The sequence below is a fragment of the Hipposideros armiger genome, unplaced genomic scaffold, assembly GCF_001890085.2.
Source record: "Hipposideros armiger isolate ML-2016 unplaced genomic scaffold, ASM189008v1 scaffold_962, whole genome shotgun sequence".
Classification (NCBI taxonomy): Eukaryota; Metazoa; Chordata; class Mammalia; order Chiroptera; family Hipposideridae; genus Hipposideros; species Hipposideros armiger.
Genome location: NW_017732312.1, coordinates 278,896 through 303,590, shown reverse-complemented (window position 1 = coordinate 303,590; position 24,695 = coordinate 278,896). Strand labels below are relative to the sequence as shown.

Below are 24,695 nucleotides of genomic sequence, written 5' to 3'. Positions count from 1 at the left end.
TGGTGGGCTGAAACAGCATAGGAAAAGGAAGGGGGACAGTGTGAATTTAAGTGTGCCCCACTTGCAGGTGACACAAATCTTATTATATTTTGTTCTCCGAACAAATCCATAAAAGTGAGATTTAGCATGTTGCCCAATCAAAACCATATTGATAAACCAAGAAAAACAAATTCTGTGTTGGGACAGTCCAATTCATTCAAAACTACCTGAGTTCTTAATGTACACTTCGCACTGTACTTAGCTCAATATATTTCCAATAGACAAGATATTATAAATTATGTATAAACCACATACAGATATTTGTAATATAATTGTATTGACAGCACACTACTTTCCAAATCTATCCACATAAAATTGGTGATATTAATGTAATGTGAACATAGATTGATATTTTGGTTTGATAACTTACTGAATCTAGAAATAATAATTACCTATCTTTCCTTGGTCTTCGTTTTTCTTCTTGGATTGACTTCTAAAGGGAATAGAACAGTTTTAAAAATCTATATACTATTATGATCTCAATATAATGTAATTGATATATTACTATAATCTTAATATATAAATACATTTGTTCCCATAAAGCTAACCTAGATGTAAACAAGTGGATACAATATTTTTAAAATCTAGAGAAATATAATTTACTCAAAGTTTACTAATTAAGAATTTGTGGTTAATCTTTGCATTTCATATGAAATAAGAATTGACCACACAGTGACCAGCATACACAAGATTACTAAGGTCTATCTATCTACAATTGGGGAAAAATGTCAGAATTTCTGGAAAATCCATCTCTCTCACAAATGCAGTTGTGACTTAGGTAGATTAACTAGGCTGCTTTGATGTCTTGCTTATGTCATCCTTGTCACAGGTAAAGCAGATGCATGGATAGTGAGGGCAGGTGCAGCAGTTCACAAAAGAATGAAATGTGACATCACCACCCTATTGGAGTCCATTTATGGCATCAAAGTGCAGCACAGATAATACATATGCTCATTTCCAAAATGTTTTCATCGTTGACAACTTTATGTATCAAGGCACAAGTTAGAGTATTTATGTATAGAAGTAATTAGATATATTTTAATCAATGCTTCAGTTTGAACACTAACTAAATGGTACTTCATTTTACCTTACATACAAGGCAATATTAATTACCTTTTGTACTGTAACATTAGTAATGTGTTTCACAGTTCAATAGCTCAGTATATTTGAGCTCATATATATATACATCTGCTGCAAGAGCATATATGTCTTTTAGGTTGAGAAAACAAATACGCTCATCGTGAACAAGCTGAAAATATTATAATTATGGACTCCCTAATGCAGATATCAAGTGGGCTGGCATCATAAAGTGCAAGATAATAAAAATGGCAATTAATAATGGTTTGTAAGCATTGAGGGTTTTCTTAGTATTTTTAGACACATTAAATCATTCCTTTCCTTATGATTTGTCATTTGTAATATACTAAAATGTTGCATGAGTCAATCAGTTCATAGTAGCTTTAATTCTTATTTGTTCGTGTTTTAGTGGGTGGATGAGGTAGACGTCTATGCTAAAATGCATCAAGTCTGGGAGTGGACCATTGAGTAAATGACAATGTAAGGGGCAGGACACCAATTACATTCCTATCCTCCTTCTCATTTCCTATTACTTCGCATTCTTGACCCAGCGCCCTAGGCTAAGAGGTGCTTATACATAATTGTATTACCAGCATAGGTACAATGGCCCCTAGCAGTCCAGTTAATGATCCCTGGGACCGGGGTGGTGTTTCCTGTAGTTAGTTGCTGTGGTTGTTTTAATATGACAGAGGTCCTGCCTCCCTGGTCCATTATCTAAGAAAAAAAAGCCTGTCTTGTTCTTGGTAACAATTTTCTAGAATCCAAAGTTATGCTTAAATGATGGCATGATGTTTGAGTGACAGAGAGCCCCTTCATACAATCAAGAATCAAATAATGTTCTGCTCTTGAATTCTCAAGCTGCAAGGACCCCTTTTTATTCCAGACCTGCATTTCCTTCTGGGGGGGTGGGGTGGTGGTGGTGGTGGTGGTGGGGGTGGTGCTGGTACATAAGTTGCTTCTCAGTTACAGGAATTCTTAGAAGAGAAAAATACTGTTCAGGCTTATTTCACTCTTGCCTAATAATAAAATGTTAACTCCATAATATATTTTCTAATAAAATGTTAATATTCTAATAAAATGTTAACTCCATAATATATTTTTCCAAAAATTATTTAAGATGGCTTATAACAGAAGCAATTATATATTCAAAGTAATAAATTAGAAGTTGTAAATAAGAAACGAAGAGGTAAAAAATGTGTTAAGATGGAGTCTTACATTTGTCGCTTAGTTTCCTAATTACTAGGGTCAAAAGGGAAGTGTGAAAATGCGTTCTGCATGAAGAAGGAAGCATACTTCATCTCATGGGAGAGGATTTAATATAAATTTTATCACATGGGACTATATTGGGGACATTTATTGCAAAAACAAACAATGTTTTCAATTATAGTTTTGAAGTTACAAATTATCAACTTGAAATTTGAAATGGAAAAAAAGCAGCAGTTTCTTACAGAACTACAGTAAAGAAGAGAGAAAGATAAGGAGACAAACATGACTCAAGGGGGAGATATTCCTGAGAGGGTGTTTCTTGAGGAGGCCTTTGGAAGAACAGAGGTCTTAGCTCAGAGGACTTTGAAGAGTCAGCTGCATTACACTACCTCCCCTCTCACCTGACATAAAGAAATATGTTTTAGAAATGGACTCATAGATACAGAGAATGAACTGATGGTTGCTAGATGGGAGAGGGGTTGGGAGGATGGGTGAGAAAATGAAGGGATTAGGAAGTACAAATTCGTAGTCACAAAATAGTCATGGGGATGTGAAATACAGTATGGGGAATATAGTCAACAATGTAAAAACTATGCAGTGTCAGATGGGCACAATACTTATCGGGGGGAATCAAATCATAAAATACATAAATGCCTAATCACTATGCTGTATGCCTGAAACTAATATAAAATAACATTGAATGTCAACTATAATTTAAAAAAATATATAGTATAGCTTAGGGAATATAGTCAATGGTATTGTAATAGCTATGTACGGTGTCAGATGGGTAGTATACTTGTTGGGGTTATCACTTTGTGAGGTGTGTAAATGTCTAATCACTATGTTGTTTTGTACATGGAAACAAACAAACAAAAAGAAATATGTTTTATGATAAAAACTTTAAAATTCACATTAATTCTATCATAGTGGACACAATCTTACATTTTTTTTGGAAATACACTATTTATTTGGAGGTCTTTACAAGGATGAGGAAAGTAGCTAAAACATAGGAAAAAAATACCTAGGAACGGCCAAACTACCCATTGCTGTAGTTCAGGGAAAATACTGGAGAAAGTAATCAACCCAGAAGGGAGCTTTGCTATGACTGTGTTCAATTACTCGTTTTTTGAGGAAAACAGTTGGCCCTGGGTCGTTTTGCGGATGACCCCCAGTTTCTGAGTGTTAGAGTGGGCCCCCACGCCATCACAGCAGGGTGCACGTGCCCAGATAACACTCGCTCCGCCCCAGGCAGGCTTCTTAGGCTCGGCTTACTACTATTTGGGACATAATAGCAACATTTCCCGGATGTAAGAGATTAAAAGCATCAAATCATAGAAGAGAGCCGGCGCTGATGTTAAGGCAGTCAGAATGACCACAGTAAGAAGTGACATCCGAGGAAAAAGAAGAAAAGCTGTAAAAATAGGTAACAGAGCTGAAAGCAGAGCTGTTGGTGATGGATAGGTTTGGGGGAATCATTCTCACAGCTCGGCAGCCCCCGGGAGCACCGTCCTGCCATGGTATGTTATTCAGCAAATCGTCTTCTACTTATGAGCAACACACGTGTTCCAGCAACAGTGGGCAAAGTTCTTGCCCTCACAGAGCTTACAGTCCACAGGGGAGAGTCAGACAGGAGACAGGTGGGGAAATAAATACTTATAAATGCTCTGAGAAAAATGAAGCCGGGCCAGGGGGACACAGAGATGGGGTGCTGTCTTGGACATGGTGGTCAGGGAGCCTCCCTGCTAAGCACAGGTCTGAATAAAAAGTACAAACACTCCTGCTCACTACAGTGACCTTGGGTCATCAAGAAAAGGTTTAGAGTGTGCAGCAGAATGTATTTTAGAAAGATTTTCATGAAGACTATTTAAAGTTACAGAAAGTGTTTTGAAAGGTAAAGGGAGTGGGGCCCCATCATAGCTGTAAATTTCACTTACGTGTAGCACCCTGAATCCAGGTAAGGGCCAGATAAATATGACACATGGCGTGTTTTCACTTATAACAATAGGCTAGCTTTTATTTTTAATTGGTGTTTATTATTAGTGTTAATTAGTGTTTTATTTTTCACTGAAGCCACAGGTTTCAAGACTCAGGGTTATAAAAAGGATTCCAGTTACTAATAACTTAAGACGCATTAAAACACTTTACATTCATTTAAAAAAACAATGGTTCAATGACCAAGTAAACTTTTTGGGGAAAGGGACTTATTTCTGAGGCTTAGAATCTGCTTCATAATTCTGACTGGTTGGTTTTAGTCATAAACATCCCTCCTTATTTCAAAGTCTCTTATCATTTCTCATATTGAGAATGGTGTCTCTTTGAAGCCACGGCCATCGTCATTTCAGTTGCACTTTATAAAGGTCATTGAGTATCATTTGCTACTTATCAATATATTCAGGGTTAACAGGAAACGTTTGGTGCTCTCTAATCTTGTTCTCTGCTGTTCAGCCTCAGAAGGAGTCTGAGACTTTATGCTGAGGGAGTTGCTGAGCTATTAAAGTGTCTATCAAGGGAGGAACATGATGGAATTTATGGTTTAGAGACATTTTCTGGTACAGGCTGAGGAGGCTGAGATTAGAAGCACTTAGGTGGGGCCTGAAACAATTCAAGGTGGGGAAAGAATGATTGATGGTCTGAAATAGGGCAGGTGCTGTGAGGTCTGAAGAGGAGGGAGATGAAAGGGAGCAAGACTTTGCTGGCAGAAGCCACACTTTAGAGTGACTGATTAGATGTCAGGTAAGAGAGAGAGAAAGCCAGATCCAGGATGACACCCAGGTTCTTGGCTTAGGTAACCAAGTGGCTGATGGTGGCATTCACAGAGAACAGGGACATGAGAAGAGGGTGATGCCAGTGAGCTCTCATGTTGCACACGGTGAGTGACAGGAGCTGTGGAGTCAGGAAACTTCAGTACAATGACCCTGACAACTAAGAAGTGCCATGTCTGTGTCAGAGTCCTGATCTAAGAGACGGGATGCCTTCTTCAGGGCTGATTCTAGGATTAGGTATCACAGTACATATGAACACGGCTCATTCCAGGCCTGGGATTTAAAAGGTGCTCAATAAACGCCTCATTGTCCCCCTCCTTCCCTTTCACCGGAACTCACCCATTTTCCTTAAGGTCCCTCGCTGTAGAGCTCCTGCTGTGATGCACTTCTCTTTTCTGGGTTATTATTTGCATATCAGCTCAAATTAATGGACTAGCAGAGAAAACTGTTGGGTGGGACATGGGGTTATAGGGCCCTGGAAGAGGCCTGGAAGGCGAGGAATTAGAGCGGGAGGCGAGCCAAGTGCCCAGCTCCTCAGCCAGGGGCGGGACACAGAAGCGGAAGCCGAGGGGCGTCTCCCTTCTGCAGAGCCCACCCTTTTGACAGGCCTAGCGTGGTCACAGTTTTGTAGATGCTACGCCTCCCAAATAATAGGAGTGAGCCACTTACATGCAGTAGATAATAGTATGTGCAGTCTTCAGGGTTATTTAAGGTTTTGGGTTTCCGGGGCCGTCTTGGGGGTCTCAATATTTTTGGCTCTTCTCCTTTAGGGATACCTACAAGAAAGGAGATCACCAGCAAGTATTCAATTATAGACTATCATCAAGCAGTGTTTTCCTTTTGGGGTAAATAAAATTATATACATACCACTGGGACTAAAGCTGGGAGAAAGAGGAAATACCTTCGTTCCCCCAACCGACCCTCATATTTCTCACCACATGCTTCCTTCTGATTTTCTGGTGGGCTAAGACCTTGAGAGGTAACAGGGAACACTGAAGGGGAAGAAAAGTAATGCATAGACACAGACAATAGTTTAGTGGTTACCAGAGGGTAAGGGGGGAGGGGTGATAGAAGAGGGTAAAGGGGGTCAAATATATGGTGATGGAAGGAGAACTGACTCTGGGAGGTGAGCACACAATGTGATATATAGATGATGTATTACAGAATTGTACACCTGAAACCTATGTAACTTTACTAACCATTGTCACCCCAATATATTAAATAAATTACATATGTATATATGTATATACAGAGGGTGCCAAAAAATGTATACACATTTTAAGAAAGGAAAAAACTATTAAAATTGTAATACTCAATATATACTGATAACAGAAGATGAATGCAAGTCACGTTTGACTTCTGCAATTACAACAGGTGCTCAAAGTGGTTACCATCAGCGTCCAGACACTTCTGATCACGGTGAGCTACTGCTTGAGCAATGCTGACCAAGTGTCTACTTGTATACATTTTTTTTTGGAAACCCCAGTATATAAAAGAAACGCATAGTTTGGTATTGTGGAAGAGGGTACTGTAGTTCAGAGGGAGGATAGGAAGAGGAAACAAGTTGCTAGAAATCTTTAAAAAGGGTATTATGCTCATAGGATCTTGCTGGCCCCCTCTCCCTAAACCACCAGCCTCACAGAGAGACCCGCCCATCCAAGCACTGCCTGGTGTTCACTTAAAGGACCACCTCAGGTTACAGCTCAAACAAAGAGACTGCTCATTTGCAGGCTTGACTCTTTTCCTAAAAACCTAATCTAATCTCATGCCAAAATTTAGAACATTATTAGAATTTTCAGCTCTGACTTTAAAAACCTTAACCAAGAAAAGAATAAAGTTTGTCATCTTTTTTCTGCCTTTTCTGTCAATCTAGCCAAGCTCTCCAAGCTGAAGCCACGCCATCAGAGCTCGATGATCTGCACGCTTGGTCGTTAGTGTTCATTACAAGTGGCTTTATATTTACAGAGCTGACAGGCTTCTCATGAAGTACTTCTATTTTTCACGATTCTGACACCCGACCCCCTGACTGCATTTGTGCAGGAATGTCTGCTCGATGCATAAAACAGGATCAGGGTGGGAAAGGGTTATCAGTGCTTACTGAGAACAGCCTACATTTAACAGGTATTCCAGTATGGACTTTTTACCTAAACTTTAAGGGTACTAACAGATCATTATTGCATATAATGAAGGGGCAGTAATGATCCCTAATCCTTAGATGTACAGAGAAACTCAATTGTTCCGAACCACACTAATCAAACTAAGTCAAAGAGAATCAAAACAATTAATATTTAATAGTTACTATGCATAAACAGCCGTGACTAGCAGTGTAAATCAGCTTCAACCAGGACACAGATTCATCCACATCTAACTTGAAATTCTGTCCCATGCCCGCCCCCCTAGGTCACTAAACATATCGATCACAATAGCATTCACAGTCTAACATTATCCAGCTCATTCATTTCAAAACTCACGAGAATTTGCTGGATGACAAAGAGATCAGCTAGTTAGGAGTACTTCCTAGAGGTGTAATGCATGAAACAACACGAATAATAGAAAACCAAGACAATCATACAGTACCATCGTTTTTGAATAAAACAAAAGAAAACGAGGTCTTGGTTAACGAGACCAGGTTCATAGGGATTACTAACAGACAGCAGTAAAGGTATTTTTCCAACCAGTCCCTGAAAGTTCATCTTCCATTCTCTCTCTCTCTTCTCCACAGAAACAGACAGAGGAGGTGAAGAAAATTTAAATATCAGAGCCCTATTTGCATCCTTCTTGGACTGTCACAGGCACAAGGAGAGATGCAAAAACCAGCATAAATAGTGTTTTTTTATTTTCCTTCTCATCTGTCCCAGTGCTGATTATTAAGCAGCTTCTATTAGCTCTTGCAGACCTTCATCTTTTTAGAATGTATTGGTCATATCCATTTAGATTGCTCATTTGAATCCGAATGGAAACATAAAAATATAGTATCAAGTTATAATGTTTTTAAAAACATGAAAGTGACCTGTGACTAAATTTTAACCTGACTTTTAATATTATATAAAGTCTGAATTAAAATGTCAGAACAATACTATTGTAACAAAAATTAATTAAAGTGAAGGTGGCAAACAATTTGAGTAAATGCCAAGAGGGTGAAAACAAATCAGATTCTGGGAATAAAGGAAGTCTTGCTCTTGTCTCCATTTTCTCATCAACTTTTCCCCATTCAATCTGATTTCTACTACCAAGACTCTATTTAAATTGCCTTCTAGAAGGTCAGGGATGACCACTTTATTGACAAATCCAAAAGCCCTTTATCCGTCCTTATTATTTCTGACTTCTTCATCATTTAACATTGACCACTCCTTGCCTTTATGACTGAGGATGAAGTATCTGAGGGCAGACACCTTATCTGATTTATCTTCATATTCCTGGCACTTAAGGAAATGCTTGACACATAGTAAATGCTTATTAAAAATTTGCTGGATGAGTAAATAATCCCTTTGTCCCCTCTCAGCTCCTTGCACTTTCCACGGTTACTCCATACTGACAACTTCCTAACACATACCTCAGGTTTGACCCTCTCACCCCAGCACCCCCAGAACTCCTGCCCTAATTTTTTATCGAAAACTTTCATTTCAAGACTCTCGGACTCAAAGGGACCAGTGATCACCTTTCTTCTCTATCTAGGATTCTGTATACCACAACCTCAATGCCACCATCACTTCTGTCCCCCTGGTTGAAAATATTGACGTTGCCTTGTCTTATCCTTCTTCATTTCCTAGAAACACATACTCATCAACTTCTGTAAACATTAAATGGTATTTCAAGAAGGAAAATCCAGTTTTCATTTGTGAGCAATTTCATTTTAAAAAAATTATGTTTCTTTTTTCCTTCTTCATCAAGCCTAAACTTCTAAATCCAGGTTACTTAAAATCTCAGCAGTCTCAATTTTATCTTTCGCTCCTCCCTCCCCAAATTAACTATTTCCTCTGGCCAGCCTAGTACCCATATTGGAAGCCCAACACACCATGGTTATAGCAATAACTTTACTTATTCTCATCTTCTCACAAAAGGGCTTTCATAGCCTCACTTAAATCTTAAGCATCTTTCAATGCCTGTCTCCACTCACATCTCTTCCAAGAAGGTTTCACCGACTATCCAGTGATCCCTCTCATGTGAACACCAGTGGTACTTACAGGCTGTACACATTACTTGGAATGTGTTATGGGCTGAATTATGTTTCCTCAAAATTCATATGTTGAAGTCCCAACCCCAGTACCTTGGAGTAAGGGTCCTTAAAGTGAGGTCATTAGGGTGGGTCCTAATCCAATAGGACTAGTGTCCTTATAAGAGGAGGAGATTAGAACACAGGCAAACATAGAAGGAAGACAATGTAAAGATGCAGGGAGAAGATGGCTATCTATAAGCCAAGGAGAGCCCTCAGAAGAAACCAACCTTGCCTATACCTAGATCTTGAACTTGTAGCCTCCAGAACTGTGAGGAAATAAATTTCTGTTGTTTAAGCCAGCTGGTCTGTGGAACTTAGTTATGTAGCCCTAGCATAATAATATAGAGCTTTACTATTTTTACATGGGATTTGTTTTTATAAGTAATGGGACCTTATGTTTTTGGATGGTAGAGATCACGACTTAGGTTTTGACGCCCTCTTGCCTTGTCATTGGTTGTCTGTATGTGGTAGGTGTTTGCAGATAAGAGGTTTGACTGATTCCATTTTAGCTTAGAGGCAGTGCTAAGTGAATAGTAGATACTCAGTATACTTTTGTTAACTGGATCACTATTGTCAATAGATAATAAAAATAAATTCCTGGTGCTTTAAAGAAAAATGTAAATAAAAGAACCAACAAAACTCTTGAAAGAGAACCCAGAAGACTTAATAAACAATCTAGGGGTACAAATGTCTTAACCCAAACTCAAAAGTCATAAAAAAGGTAGACATATTTGCCTACTAAAAAATAGATGAAAACCTTAATATGGCAACGAAGTCAAAAGACACATGATAGATCTGGAAAATTATATTTACAATACAGATGACAAATAATGTGTTGGTACTTTTAATAAATATAAGTGCTAGCAAAGGACAGAAAATACAGAGCAACAGAAAAATGGGCAAAAGATATAAACAGAAAGTTCAAAATAAGCAAATCCAAAAAGCCAATAAGCATGGGGCACCTGATCTTGCTAGCAGACAAGAAGATATAAATTAAAGTAATAAGGAAATATAATTTTACTTCAAACACATTAACAAAGATTAAAAAGAAGGTAAACTGCTAGACAGGATGTCAGAAATTGTTGAAGGAAATGTCAATTGTCAGGGCTTTTTAGGAAAGCAATCTATCACCCACACAAAAATATCTTTCAACTCAATAACTCTACCTCTGGGGACTTATTATTTTAATTATAAATTAAAACTGTAGTATACGGGACATTTTCAAAGATGTTTACTGCAACATTTTTCATAGTGTCAAAAATTTAAAAAGGGAATATTAAACAATAGGAAAAAGGTCATATAATGATCCATACATGGAATATTATATAGCCAGTAAAAACAATGAATTATAGCTATTCCAGTTGATATACAGGGATTCCTGTTAAAGCACTAAGGGAGAAAAGCAAGATACATAAGTGTTTATATATGATCTTATTTATATAAAAGAATGACAAAAATCTCTAGGTCTGTATATGTGTATAAGTACACATATGCATACTTGCAAAAACATTAAAGAATACATGCTTTATAATAAGGGTTCCTTTAAGGTGGAGTAATGTGGGTTGGGGAGGGAGAACAGGGGTGTATGAGGGAGAAGGAAACAAGAAATAAAGAGAAAATTAAAAAATACTGCATTAAAAACGATTCTGGAATGTATGGTACAGTCACAGTTATGTACAATTATAAATGTGCATGCGGGTATGTGTAGACATTGCCTATTAAAAATAGATGAAAACCTTAATATGGCAACGAAGTTAAAAGGCACATGATAGATTTGGAAAACTATATTTACAATATGGATGACAAATAATGGGTTGCTATTATTTGATATAAAAAATGTCAAAATGCCACAGGAGCCAAAAACATACAATGAGAAAAGAAAGCCTCTTCAATAAATGGTGCTGGGAGATCTGGAAAGCCACGTGCAAAATAATAAAACTAGACTGCTATCTGTCATCATGTACCAAAATTAACTCAAAATGGATCAAAAACCTAAACATTAGACCTGAAACAATAAACTGCATTGAAGAAAACATAGGTACTAAACTTATGGACCTTATGGTGCAAAGAGGATTTTATGAATTTGACCTCAAAGGCAAAGGAAGTAAAAGCTAAAATAAATGAATGAGACTATATCAAAATAAAATGCTTCTGCACAGCAAAAGAAACAATCGACAAAATAAAGAGGCAACCAACCAAATGGGAGAAGATTTTTGCAAACAATACTTCCAAAATGGGGCTAATATCCAAAATATATAAGAAACTCATACAACTCAACAAAAAAGCAATCAATCCAATTAAAAAATGGTCAGAGGACCTGAATAGACATTTCTGCAAAGAGGATACACAGATGGCCAATAGACATATGAAAAAATGCTCAACATCACTAATTATCAGAGAAATGCAAATAAAAACCACAATGAGATATCAACTCACACTGGTTAGAATGGCTATCATCAACAAGACATGATAACAAATGTTGGAGAGGCTGTGGAGAAAAAGGAACCCTCATACATTGTTGTTGGGAATGCAGATTGGTGCAGCCACTATGGAAGGCAGTGCGGATGTACCTCAAAAGATTAACAATTCGAATTACCATATGACCCAGCAATCCCTCTCCTGGGTATACACCCCAAAAATCTGAAAACATTAATCTGTAAAGATATACTCGTATGTACTCCGATGTTCATTGCAGCTTTATGTATGGTGGCCAAGACATGGAAACAACCAAAGTGTCCTTCGATAGATGATTGGATAAAGGAGATGTGGTATGCAGAGGGTGTCAAAAAAATGTATACACATTTTAAGAAAGAAAAAACTATATGAAAATTACGTTGATGGTAACCACTTTGAGCACCTCTTGTAATTGCAGAAGTCAAACGTGAGTTGTATTAATCTTTTGTTATCAGTGTATATTGATATTACAATTTTAATAGTTTTTTCCTTTCTTAAAATGTGTATACACTTTTTGGCACCCTCTGTATATACGTACACAATGGAATACTACTCTGCCATAAGAAAAGATGAACTAGTGCCATTTACGACAACATGGATGGATCTTGAGATTATTATGATAAGCGAAATAAGTCAGACAGAAAAAGTCAACAACCATATGACTTTACTGATATGTGGGATATAAAACTGAAAGGAACAAAAGAACAAGACAAACAAATAAATAAACAAAAATTCATAGACACAGACAACAGTTTAGTGGTTACCAGAAGGTAAGGGGAGAGGCGGGGTGGTAGAAGAGGGAAAGTTAAATACATGGTGATGGAAGAACTGACTCTGGGTGGTGAACACACGTTATATATAGATGATGTATTACAGAATTGTACACTTGAAACCTATGTAATTTTACTAACCATTGTCACCCCAATAAATTTTAATTAAAAAAATGTCAAAATGCATTGAAATTTTAGAATTTCTGTTTAATTCTTGTATCTTGCAGAATCTGCTTCAGTGCTAGTTCATTGGCATTAGGACAATCTGAAGCAGAGGGCTGAATATACTTAAAGGGTGTCTGATTCAAGATACTGCCATGCAAAACGGGAGGTCAGCAAGTGAAAATTTTTTTATGAATATATTCACCAGGGTCTGATTGCTCAGATTACATTTTCCCAGACTATTTCGTATTTTTGAAAAGCAAACTTCCCATGAGCTTATCAGCATACAAATATTTCAGAAAGGCATAAGTTTATTTTTTATTCCGCTAAACTTTTTTTCCTCTGAGTACAAACACTAACATCATTCTAACCCCTTAATTACAAAAGTGACATAAACATTTATAATCACAAATGATCAGCAGCATATCAATGTTGGCAGTAGCAAAATTAGGTTTGTGACTATTTTGTGTGATGTGCATGATAAATATTAGCTGGTAAAGGTTATTGCTATATTAAAATAGCCAGAAGGTAAAGTATTTATTTATATTGTAGTTCTGGTGATGATTTCATTAAGTGTCTTAGTATACCAGGAATGAACATTTTTTAAATACCAAATGGACAAACATCTCAACATTTTGCATCCAGAAGACAGATTTAAAACTCATTGTCAATATTATTTGCTTTGAAAATTAAATTTCAATATTATTCTCATTTTAATGATAATTGCTCTTTTATTTACTTACGTATATATGCAGCGTATAATTTGCTTAAGCACCACATGTAAATCAGATATTAGCAGAACAGAAATACACTTACATTATTGTAATTTCTTCTTTAAGAAATCAGTGTTGAAGTTTTTGTACATTTCCATTTTCTCCTGACAGTCTGTGACCTTTAAGTAGTATAGCGATCTACAGGAAATCTTAGAAGGAATATTTCTTGCTGCACATCCAAGGCAGGGTTCGCCCTAGTCAAGGTTGCAAGCTGCCTCCCAGTGCTGCTGTTTCTGCCCTTCACCTCCTCTGCCCTTCAGCAGGGCAGCCCCTCCTGAAGACAACTGGATATAGGCTCTGAGACTGTGGTGGGCTGTTCAGTTTGCATCACTCCTGTCTGCCTCATGCTCTGCGCTCCTGGGGATGCTTTCATTTCTCATCATTGCCCCGGTCTTGACCACTAGCTTCCCTCTACTCTCGGGTCTATCTTTATTCCTTTGAGTCTACCTGAGGTGAAGAATTGTAAGGGCAGATGCTTCTCCAGCTCTGAGTGTCCTTAACACTTTGGTGTGCTTTACTATTCAGTGGTTCTGACTCATGGGCTTCCGCTGACCTTCTCAATAGGTAGCTGCCAATCCCAACCCTCTTTGGAACTGCTCAAGTGATTTCTTTGGCTCTTTCTTTCCTAATTGAACACTGATGCCCTGGAGCCAACTTACCCCTGTACTTACCCAACAGGTCATGGGGCTTTAAGCTTTTTGCCACTCTCTGATCTGGGTATGTTGCACTACTATCCAGAACTTTGAAAACGGAGCATTTAGTTTTTTAATTACACTCTTAGGTTTAGGTAAAGTGCTTTCCCCAGCCTGCCTCTGCCCATGTCTCTTCTAGTTATGTCATGGGAGAAGCAACTCTGTGTGTGGGGTAATACCAACAGATGTTGCCTGTGGACCATCATTTGTCTCTTGGACATGATCAGTACATGTCGTGTTATCTCAATTGGGTTAAGGCCATGGATTACAGTTCTCAAAGGTGAGTTAGTTTTGTTTTAGCCTATGGGGTTAGGTTACACCCTTACTCCCAGCCATCTTGCATTCATGTTCACAGTCATCAAAGGAGGGTGCCCTAGCAGAGACATATGAGAACTCATGATGATGTGACGATGATGGTGCCATTTTTGTTGGGTGTGATGCTGAAGTGTGTATGAACGTCCATGAGGCTATGAATACAGTCAAACATCAAAAATACATACTTACTTGCCTGGAGAATAAGAAAACTCAGGTGGCATAAATATCACATGTCTAAGGTCCCCTAATTACCTATTGGTTATTTTTCAAGATTATATTGATCTATATCTGAAAAATATTTGGGTATTTTTCATACAGCTTGAGGTGAATACCTATGTTAATTTTTTCCGAAGAGTCAAATTTTAGAAAATTATTTATTGACTCTTCATAGTCATTTTCAGAGATTGGCTTTTTAAAGACACAGAACAGAACATTACCTGATTTTAAACAAACGACAATTAGTTTTTTCTTGCCCTATGCACAGATAGATGGTTCCTCTCAAGAGGAAGTGAAATATACCAGTAGTTTTAAAAAGCCATTCTTCCATATTAGAACACGTCTGGTTACAAGCATGGCCAGAGGAAATGCCAAGAAAGATTTTCGTGGTCAAGACAGCCTGGTAGCAAAGATGACATACCTGGAGATGACACTAGTCTCATCACACATACATAGCTGTGGCGCTGTGTACCAGCCTGCAGTAATATTATTCAGATTCTTAACTTTATACAGACGTGGACTCTGAGGGTCCAAGTCAGCAAGGGATGGACAGTGTCCATGCTACTGGCGAGTGGGCACCCTGTTGACCTTCAGCCAGCCCCTGGGCTTCTCTAGATCTCTCTACACAGGCGCTCTTGTTACTGAACCACCTCACGAGGGAAGATGAAGCTGATTTATTTACAGTATTCCAATTCTGCAACATTTTATCCTGCAGTTAGATTAGCTAGCAGTTTGCCAAGGTTATTCTTTGAAAAATGAATTTTAAGGGCTGTTAATAGTCCACATATGAACGCATCATTATTTATTAATCATTTTATTGTCGTCTCATTTTATTTTTTGCTATGTACATAAATTTTTCTTTTTCAGCTCTGATTATTTCCTTAGGCTATGTTCTCATAAGTAGGTTTATTGGGTCAAAGATATAAACTATTTCAATGCTTTTTTTACATATGGCCAAATCACAAAACCAACACAAAATGTTGACTCTATAGTCTCACCATTACCATTTGAGAATAATTAAAGTAGCACATTCTCATCACTGTTAAATATCTTTCATCCTTGCCATTTTGATAAGTAAAAAATAGTAGCTTATTATAATTGTTTTTTTATTTCTAGGGTGGTCATATATATGCTTATTTCCATTTGCATTTATTCTTCTTTAAATAAGTTACATGTTTTGTGCCCACTTTTCCACTGGGGGTGTTAATGCTTTTCCTAATGATTTAAAAGAACTCTTTCTACATTACATATGCTAACCCTTTTTCCATTTGCTCTAAATATTTTATCCAGTTTGTATTTAGCTCTTTAACTTTTAATGATATTTTCTAATCTCTAGAAAGTTTTAATGGTCATGCAGTCCAAATTTATCACATTTTTTTTGTAATTCATTTATTACTTCTTATACTTTCTTTTTTCCTAAGCAGAGATTGTGAAATATTCAGTTGATATCATCTGGTTTCTTTCTTAACATTTAAATCATTAATATATCTGTGAAACATTTTAGTATTCAGCATAAGGTAGAACTATCTTATGTCTTCTCTCCAAATCAGAAAAATTTTAAGCATTATCCATCCATTTCTTACTGCTTTGCTCTGTATTTTTTGTGACAGGTTTTCAGGAATACTAGCGTCAATTTTGGGGTTAGCTATTCTGTTTTATTAATCTGTGGTTGATTTTTACAACAGTGTCATATAGTTTTAATTATTACAGTTTTATATTATTCATTTTACTATCTAATAAGAAAAGTTCACTTATAATTATTTTTTTCCGAAATTTCCAAATAATTTTTAGAGATATTTTCTTAAGTTCTAAAGAAAATCACAGAGATTGAATGCAATTTTTTTAAACCTACAAACTAATTTTAGAATAGTCATGTTTACAATATCTTGTCTTCCAACCCAGAAACACAGTGTGTCATTCCATTATCCATCTTTTCTTTTTTGGCTCCTTTTGGTTTTCTTGCTAGCTTTACTTCAATGCATTAAAACATTTTTTGCTGTTATTTCCAATGAGTTCTTTTTCCATTACAAATTTTTATAGGAAAGAATATCAATATATTTTTATACCCTTGGTGAACTCTATTGCTAGTGACAATTATAATTTTGGCTCATTCTTTGTATTTTTCAGGTCAAAATTCAGGTTGTTTACTAGTATCCCAACAATCCTATCTTCTCCTTTTAAAAAGTTATGATTTTTAGAAATCTGTAAAGAAAGAACTCAGTTTTCAGTGCTGCTGATATTATTGGTCTTTTTTGTGCATTTCAAACAAAAAGTTAATGGGAAGCTGGGGGAAGTGTATTGTTCATCACTCTCCTTTTTTTATGTTAGCTCCATGTCCTCTGTAATTTAGAGTACATAAAAAGTAAGGAATGAGGAGTAATAATTTAAATCTTTCCATCTAAGGCTTCTAGGTCAAGTCTTTTTTGTATTTTTTTAAGCCTACAGCACCCAGTATTCCCAGATGGTCTCCCATCCACGTACTAACCAGGCCTGACCCTGCTTAGCTTCCGAGATCAGACAGGATTAGGCGCATTCAGGGTGGTATCACTATACTCCAGATCAAGTGTTTTGCCTGAACTACTTCAATGAACTCATCAGAAACCACACTTCAGAGTGTAAACTTGTATCAGGCAAACTGCTTTATATGATTAGTATTTTAATATACTTAAGTTGTTAAAAATAAATGATTCTCACTGAATTGTAAGATTGTAAATAAAATTTTTTGTTTTTAGATACCGAGGATTGTTGTTTCCAAGTGTTTTGGGGAATTAGTGTTACTTCTCATGAAGAAAGAGGAATAGCAAATAAACTCAGGAAGATAAGTGTTCCCCAGAGGTTGGGTGGGAAGCAATATCATTTCTGAATTCTCTTTACTTTCTAGTCTTAGTGAAATATCATTCCTATAAAATATATAACCCAACATTATTTAAGCTACCTGGCTTTCACATGAACATAAGTATGTTTATAGATACATGAGGAGGTTTCTTCTTAGACAGTTTGCAATACACATTTCCAGGTACCAGCACTGCAATGGTAAAATGACAAACATTCCTAAAAAATAAAGTGGATCTAATCAGTACCACCATAACTGAAAATACTAGCATTGTTGCATGAATCTAAATGCCATAAATATTTAGAAATAAATCGAAAATTGCTATTTTTTTCCTGACATTTACTCTGAAAGCAACATAAAAGCATTTTTATTATATCTACCATATGTGTGTATGGAGAGGACTGCTCTGATTGAGAGCTGAATTTACTGATGATTTATGTAAATGAAGCATGGAATTTATAATAGCTTCCTTATTTGCTAACCTTGTAACCCATTTAAAAATTGCAGCCTGTTGGATAGGTAGCTTCTTTGTAAAAGGAGAGAGGGGAACATGCTTTTGTGTTAGCAGGGTTTATTTGTCCTACAATTAATCTTTTTCTTCTCATCACAATGTTCAACACAAATTGCCAGGTGTACCATAATTAAGAAGAAAAACATGCCCCCAAAGGAGCGCTCTGCACACTGTTCAGGGAGAAATAATGCAATGTCATTGTATACTTATGAATATAACAGCATTTATTAGGATCTATGATCAAATGGCTGTGCTCTAGTTATACAGAGGGTGCCAAAAAATGTATACACATTTTAGATAACATCTCTTAAAATGTGTATACATTTTCCGGGCATTTTTTGGCACCCCTGGTATATCGCCTGTACTATATTTCTCTCAATGAAAATGCAAGTGCATTTAGTTTATATCAGTTTCAATTTATAACAATTGTTATCAAAACAAAGATATAAAATAAGTTGTTCATGTACTTATCTTTTTTTAATTTTAAATTTCATAATTAGCTCCTCAGTTTTCATTTGGACACTATTTTACTCTTGGCACTTTTGCACATTTAAACATGTCTCACAGAAAGAGAAATCTTATAAGGTACAGCTTTGTTAAAATTTGCAAAATTTAATCACCCTCATTTATTATCCCTGTTTCTAGGGCTTTCTTCTGAGTAGGTAAGAAGCGTTTGCAGGCCACTTCACATATCCTAGCTAAGGCTTACTGAGCTCTTACAACAGAGTTGGGTGTAGCAGTTATTTGAAGATGCCTGTAGATTTTTGAGAAGCATGAGATAAATACAATTTCACGTGAATCTTAGTCTTATGTTAATGAAATAATTATTTGTAAGTGAGCTGGATTTTGGTTTCCCAAGTGAAATTTTTCATGGGGAAGTAGAGTGGCCTGTTGAACCTGTGCTAACAGGTGTCACCTAACTCTGCCTCTGAGATGAGGGCAGCTGCTTGCATTGCGAGTTTCCAAATCCCATGGTTTGCAATTCTGACAAGCTAAGGAGACAGGACTTCTATATATTACAAGAACTTATTCTCTGACCACAAGGAATTTTAAAGCAGACAACATATGAAAATAAATGAACATTTAAAAAATGTGATGCTACATGTTTTGTTTTAATAAACACCAAACTTTCTAATCTTCACTCCACTGGCCACTACGCTTGGCTCCAGTAAAAGTCTTGAGGAAATTAAGCAGCTTTCTAGTCAATTAATAAGCAGTTATTGAATGTCTACTGTGTGATGAATAAATGTGTTAGGGTGACAAAAAATGAGTACATGGTATACGGCATAGTCCTGCTTGCAAAGAGTCGAAAGTCTATTTGAGGAGGACAAAACTAATATACATGAAATAACTCTGAGGGTAACTAAATGCAGACTGTGGTACTGATAATGTACTCCCTTCAACAAGTATGCATCTGAATACCTGTGTGAAGTTTGGGATGTCTGTAGGTGTATAAAGGTAACTGGGGAAATCACTAGAACTAGAGGAATAGGGAACGGGGTGGTGGGAATTCTTGGTTCAAATGTGGTCAGGAGATTGGCAAACCTAAGCTGTTTTATAAAGAAGGCCAGAGTCTGAAAATTTAGGATGGGGTTTGACTATCCTGATGTAAAAACAAGCACATCCAAAGGTACAACAATGGACAAAGAATCATTTCAGGGATTAAATATTGACCAAGCAATATCTGGCTCAATTTGTGACCTCAGTTTGAATTATTTGAACTATATTTTGCCAAAAACTTTTATAAAATATTCAAGAAATTTAAAAACCAGCTGTTGCATAGATCATTACAATATATGAATATAGACCATATCCAATGATAAAGCCTAGCAAATATCAGAGTGACTCTCCCCCAAAATGGCACAATAATTATTTGCACCCTCCTTTCAATTTGTACTTATTCTAACTTTTAAAGACCTCTGGAGAAGTTAGTAAGTAATTGTTAATGCATAGGAATGTCAATGGATATTTTATAGTTTTCTTCTAACTTGCTCTGTCAGCATCATTCTGTACAACATCTTAAAAACCCTCTTCCTGTGGTGTCTGAGGTACTAGGCTCCCTGGTGTTCCTCCCAACTTTCTGGTTGTTCCTCTCTGCTGGTTCCTTTCTGCCTGACCTGTACATGTCCAAACTCTTGCTCTAGGTTCTCTCTGTTCTGTAGGTGGACTTCCTGAATGACCTCAACTACTATGGATTCAGTTGCCATGCACGCGTCTACTTGCCTAATTAGCAGGTCGTCTACTAACTGTTGCTTGAAATCGTTCACCTTCTCAGCTATCAAGTTTGTCCAAACCACCACCATCTCTTGCTGGCCTTCCATGTTTCCCCTCATACCATCAAATTCTAGTCACACAATGCAACCAGAATGAGCATTCAAAAATGCAGCTGTCGATAGCAGGGTTAAATTTTCACAGTGTTCAACAATTCAGATGTACAACAATGTAACTTGATTTTTATACTTAATTCCTACCTTGCAGTGCTCATTTCTATTTGCTAGCATTACAATATTTTCAATGAAGTCTGGTTAAACTCAGTTGCTTTCAATTTACTTAGCCCTCTGAGTGAACCTAATCATTTTGGGTTTCTGACCCTCCTCTTTTTCTCCCCAGCTACATCTCAGTTGGGGTTGGGAGTGAGGGACTTTTGTAGCTTCATTAATGGAGGTAGGCCATCTGCCCTGCAGCTATTCTTGGCTTTCTGACACCATCTGCTGAGAGTAACTATACCATCTAGTCTCTCTTGTCACTGGCATCTGCTACTTTCCCAATGTCCTCCTTTAACTCCTTGCTTCTAGGTTGACAAGTCCACCAGATCCCTCTGTGTTTTCAGGTCACTTCAGGCCCTCTCTCAGGCACTTCCTCTGATATTCTCAGGGACATGGGACAATTTAGATGTTTGCCAATTTAGCCTTAAGGAAGTGTAGTATGTAACCTTCCTACATGTCCATAGAACAAAAAACTTTCCCTCTAAACCTGAAAAGAGTTAAAGAAATGTCACTGAATTACAATTCTTTCCATATAAGCTAAATATTGATTTCTGATACTCTTTTCGGTCCACTAAAAAATTGGCAGATTGAAGCATAAAGTGAACTAATTTGATTTTCTAGTAAAATTCTGCTGCTTTTAGGCATACTGAATGAAAGTCCTTGACAAGCAATCTTGAGACAGAAGAACAGAGCTGGAGGCATCACAGTTCCTGATTTCAAGCTATATTATAAAGCCATAGTATTCAAAACAGCATGGTCCTGGCATAAAAAAACACACACAGACCAACGGAATGGAACATAACAGAACAGAGAGCCCAGAAATAAACCAAAGCATTTATGGTCAACCACTTGTCAACAAGGGCACCAAAAATACACAATGGGGAAAGTACAGTCTCCTCAATAAACGGTGCTAGGAAAACTGGACAGACACATGCGAAAGAATGGAACTAGACTCTTATACTGCACAAAAAATTAACTCAAAATGGGTTAAAGACTTAAATATAAGACCTGAAACCATAAAAATCCTAGAAGAAAACACAGGGAAAAACTCCTTGACATTGGTCTTGGCAATGATTTTTGGACATGACACCAAAAGCTCAGGCAACAAAAGCAAAAATTAACAAGTGGCACTACATAAAACTAAAAAGGGTCTGCACAGCAAAGAAAACCATCAACAAAATAAAAGGGCAATCTATGGAACAGAAGAAAATATTTGCAAACCTTTGGATATAAAGGGTCAATATCTCCAAAATATAAGGAACTCATATAATTCAATAGCAAAAATTCCTGATTAAAATATTGGCAAACTACCTGAATCAACATTTTTGTAAAGGCAACATGCAAATGGCCAACACTATATGAAAAGGTGCTCAATAGCTCTAATCATCAGGGAAATGCCAATCAAATTCACAATAAGTTATCACCTCACATCTGTTAGAATGTATATTATCAAAAAGATTTGAGAAAAAATGCTGGAGAGAATGTGACGAAGAAGGAACGAACCCTTTTGCACTGTTTGTGGGAATGTAAATTGCTGCAGCCTCTACGGAAAACAATGTGGAGGGTCCTCAGAAAACTAAAAATAGAACTGCCATGTGATCCAGCAATCCCTCTTCTGAGTGTACATCTAAAGGAAAAGAAATCAGTACCTTAGAGAGATACTGGTGCTCCCATGTTCATTGCAGCATTATTTATAGTAGCGGAAATCCTGTCATTTGTGACAACATGAATGAACCTGGGAGACATTATCCTAAATGAAATAAGCCAGACACAGAAAGAAAAAAAAACTGCATGCTCTCATTTATATATAGAATATAAAAATTCAAATGCATAGAAGCAGAGCATAGAACAGTGGTAACCGCGGGTGGGGAGGTGGGGGAAATGAGATGGTGGTCACAGGGAACAAAGCTGCAGTTAGAGGATGACCAAGTCTAGAGGTCAATGGCCAGCATGATGACTCTGGTTCATCACCCTGTACTGCATCCTGGAAATTTGCTGACAGAATAGTTATCAGGTGCTCGCATCACATACACACCAAGGGGTAACTGTGTGAGAAGATACATTAATCAGCTTGACTGTAGTAATCATTTCACTGGGTATATTTAAATCAAATCATCATGTTGTATACCATCTGTGTGTGTGTGTGTGTGTGTGTGTGTGTCCCTGAGATGTTCAAAAGTGCAAGTCATAGCAAACGGTCAGCAGGCTCCATTCCCTCCCTAGGACGCTGCCCGTCTCCCACACGCCCCTTTCCCACGGAGTTCTGGGTTGAGCGACTGCACAGGGCACCCCGCCTGGCTGCCCGACTTTCCCCTAGAAGAGACCCGCACCTCACTGCCCACATTTACCATGGCTGCCGCACACACGATGGAGAAGGAAGCTGAAGACCCTGCTTTCCTCCTGCTCCCAAATGGGCATGTGCCATTGGTGGCGGTCAGCTAATCGGGGCTCTGACTTGTTCAGCGGCTGCTACATAGGAAGAGGCTCTGGGCCAGGGTCTGAGAGCAGCTGGGACGGAAAGGGCCAAAGAGCCACTCTGTCAGCAGCTTTTTTTTTTTTCTTCCCTTTTTAAAAGCTTCACCACAATTCTTGACTTGAAAACAGCAGGGCAGGATTATTGATTGAAATATTAAGATATTTCTCTTCCTCCCACATCAGGCAACTAGTCAGGCTCCTCTTAGTCTGTTCCTGCCTAAGGCATTTTGCAGACGCTGCTGGGGGTTAGCAGCTCCTCCTGTCTTTGGTAGGAGCCAAACTCATTCCAGAGGGGGTGCCAGGAGTCCTGGCAGAAGTGATGAGAAAGCAGGGGCCTCTGGGAAAGTGAGGGAGGATAAGCAAGAATATACACAGATTCTCCCAGAGAGAGGTCAGCAGAGCAGTCACTGGCGGCCCCCCAGGGAGGTGATGAGGCTGCAGAGAGGATGGCCACCTGGAGCGTGTGTGCACCCGGTGACACTCCTGACTTGCCAGTTTCTGGGTGCCTCCTGTGGGTGTGGAAGCAGCAGAGCCCCCTGATTTGAAGGGGTTGTAAGGCCAGCTAGGAGGTGGGTGTCCCAACGGTAACTGTGTGGACAAATGACTAGTTGCCAAGGCTCTACCTGATCCTTTGGTGCATATATGCGGCCCAAGGGCCTTTGCACGGCCCTGGGGAGGGGGAGGCTGGGTAATTACTGAGTCTGAATTCCCCACCAGTTTAATGAAATGGCGGCAGTGTGTGACATAGGTTGATTAGAAGAAACTGTAATAATGCATCTGGATTTGTACATCTGAATGAAGACTGACACTTTCCACATTCTATATATTTTCCTTGTTTGCACTCTGCCTCACCCCCAGCTCCATCCCTTTCCACTCCCTTCTGGTCACATGCCACGTTCTAGTTAAAGTGTATATAAGGGGGGAAAAAAAGAAAAGAGGAGGACAATGAAGTCAGAGAAGATAGGACGAATGTGGTACATTCTGGAAAATGTATATCTGCTTACAAGAAATGGAATGAAACGAACGTTCCCCCCAAGACAGTTAGAACATAGTCACCTCAACTCTGCTATAGAATCAAGGTGGGGAACTAACAATCAAATACAGGGAAGTGTCATGGCCTTTCCTTCAGGAAGTTCTAACTCTATTGATTTTTACCTGAGAGGCACTGCTGAGAAGGAACTCGTCTATTAATTGGCTTACGAGGATAGACACCCAGATAAAGAGGCTTCAGCTGCTGTGACAAAATCATTTCATTCAGTTTTTTCTGCAGAATGAAATATTCTTCAGATAACTTTGATATCTAAAAAGAAGGTCATGTGTCAGATTAAATCCAGGAAATAATTCAGAGAGCTCACAGAGACACTGGGGTTTAATAAATGCCTGATCAGCGGTCCCTGGGACCCCTAAACTTCTTCTCCAGGACCCACCGTGACCCGGTACCAAGGTCTGATAAAGTACTCACTTGACAAACCCCTGTCTTTCTTCTACTCGCCTATCTCACAGTTTCCATTTAAAACTGCCAACCATGTCACGCTACACTAAGTGTTCTATCCTCATCAACTCCTGGGGTTCCAGAGATCTGGCTCGTGTCCATGCTGCTGCTATTGCTTTTCTGCTTTTATCCCAAGGAACCCCTCTGCTGACTCATTTCTCCCTTTCCTTTCTAGTCTTCTCAGCTTGACTTCACGGCTATACTCTTCTGGTTCCT

At 38.0% G+C, this 24,695-nt stretch overlaps 1 protein-coding gene across 2 annotated transcripts in view; it reads right to left on the bottom strand.

The window, feature by feature from the left end:
* MYO3A (myosin IIIA) overlaps nt 1–24,695 on the bottom strand; it is a 231,473-nt gene that overhangs the window by 10,499 nt on the left and 196,279 nt on the right. The window contains exons 31-33 of one of the 2 annotated variants that reach the window (XM_019630872.1): nt 24,143–24,287; nt 5,754–5,860; nt 432–472 (exon numbers count right to left, since the gene is read on the bottom strand). In XM_019630872.1, the coding sequence (XP_019486417.1) occupies nt 432–472; nt 5,754–5,860; nt 24,143–24,287 (293 nt within the window). The remainder of the gene's footprint in view (nt 1–431; nt 473–5,753; nt 5,861–24,142; nt 24,288–24,695) is intronic. The other variant, XM_019630873.1, reaches the window with a different exon arrangement.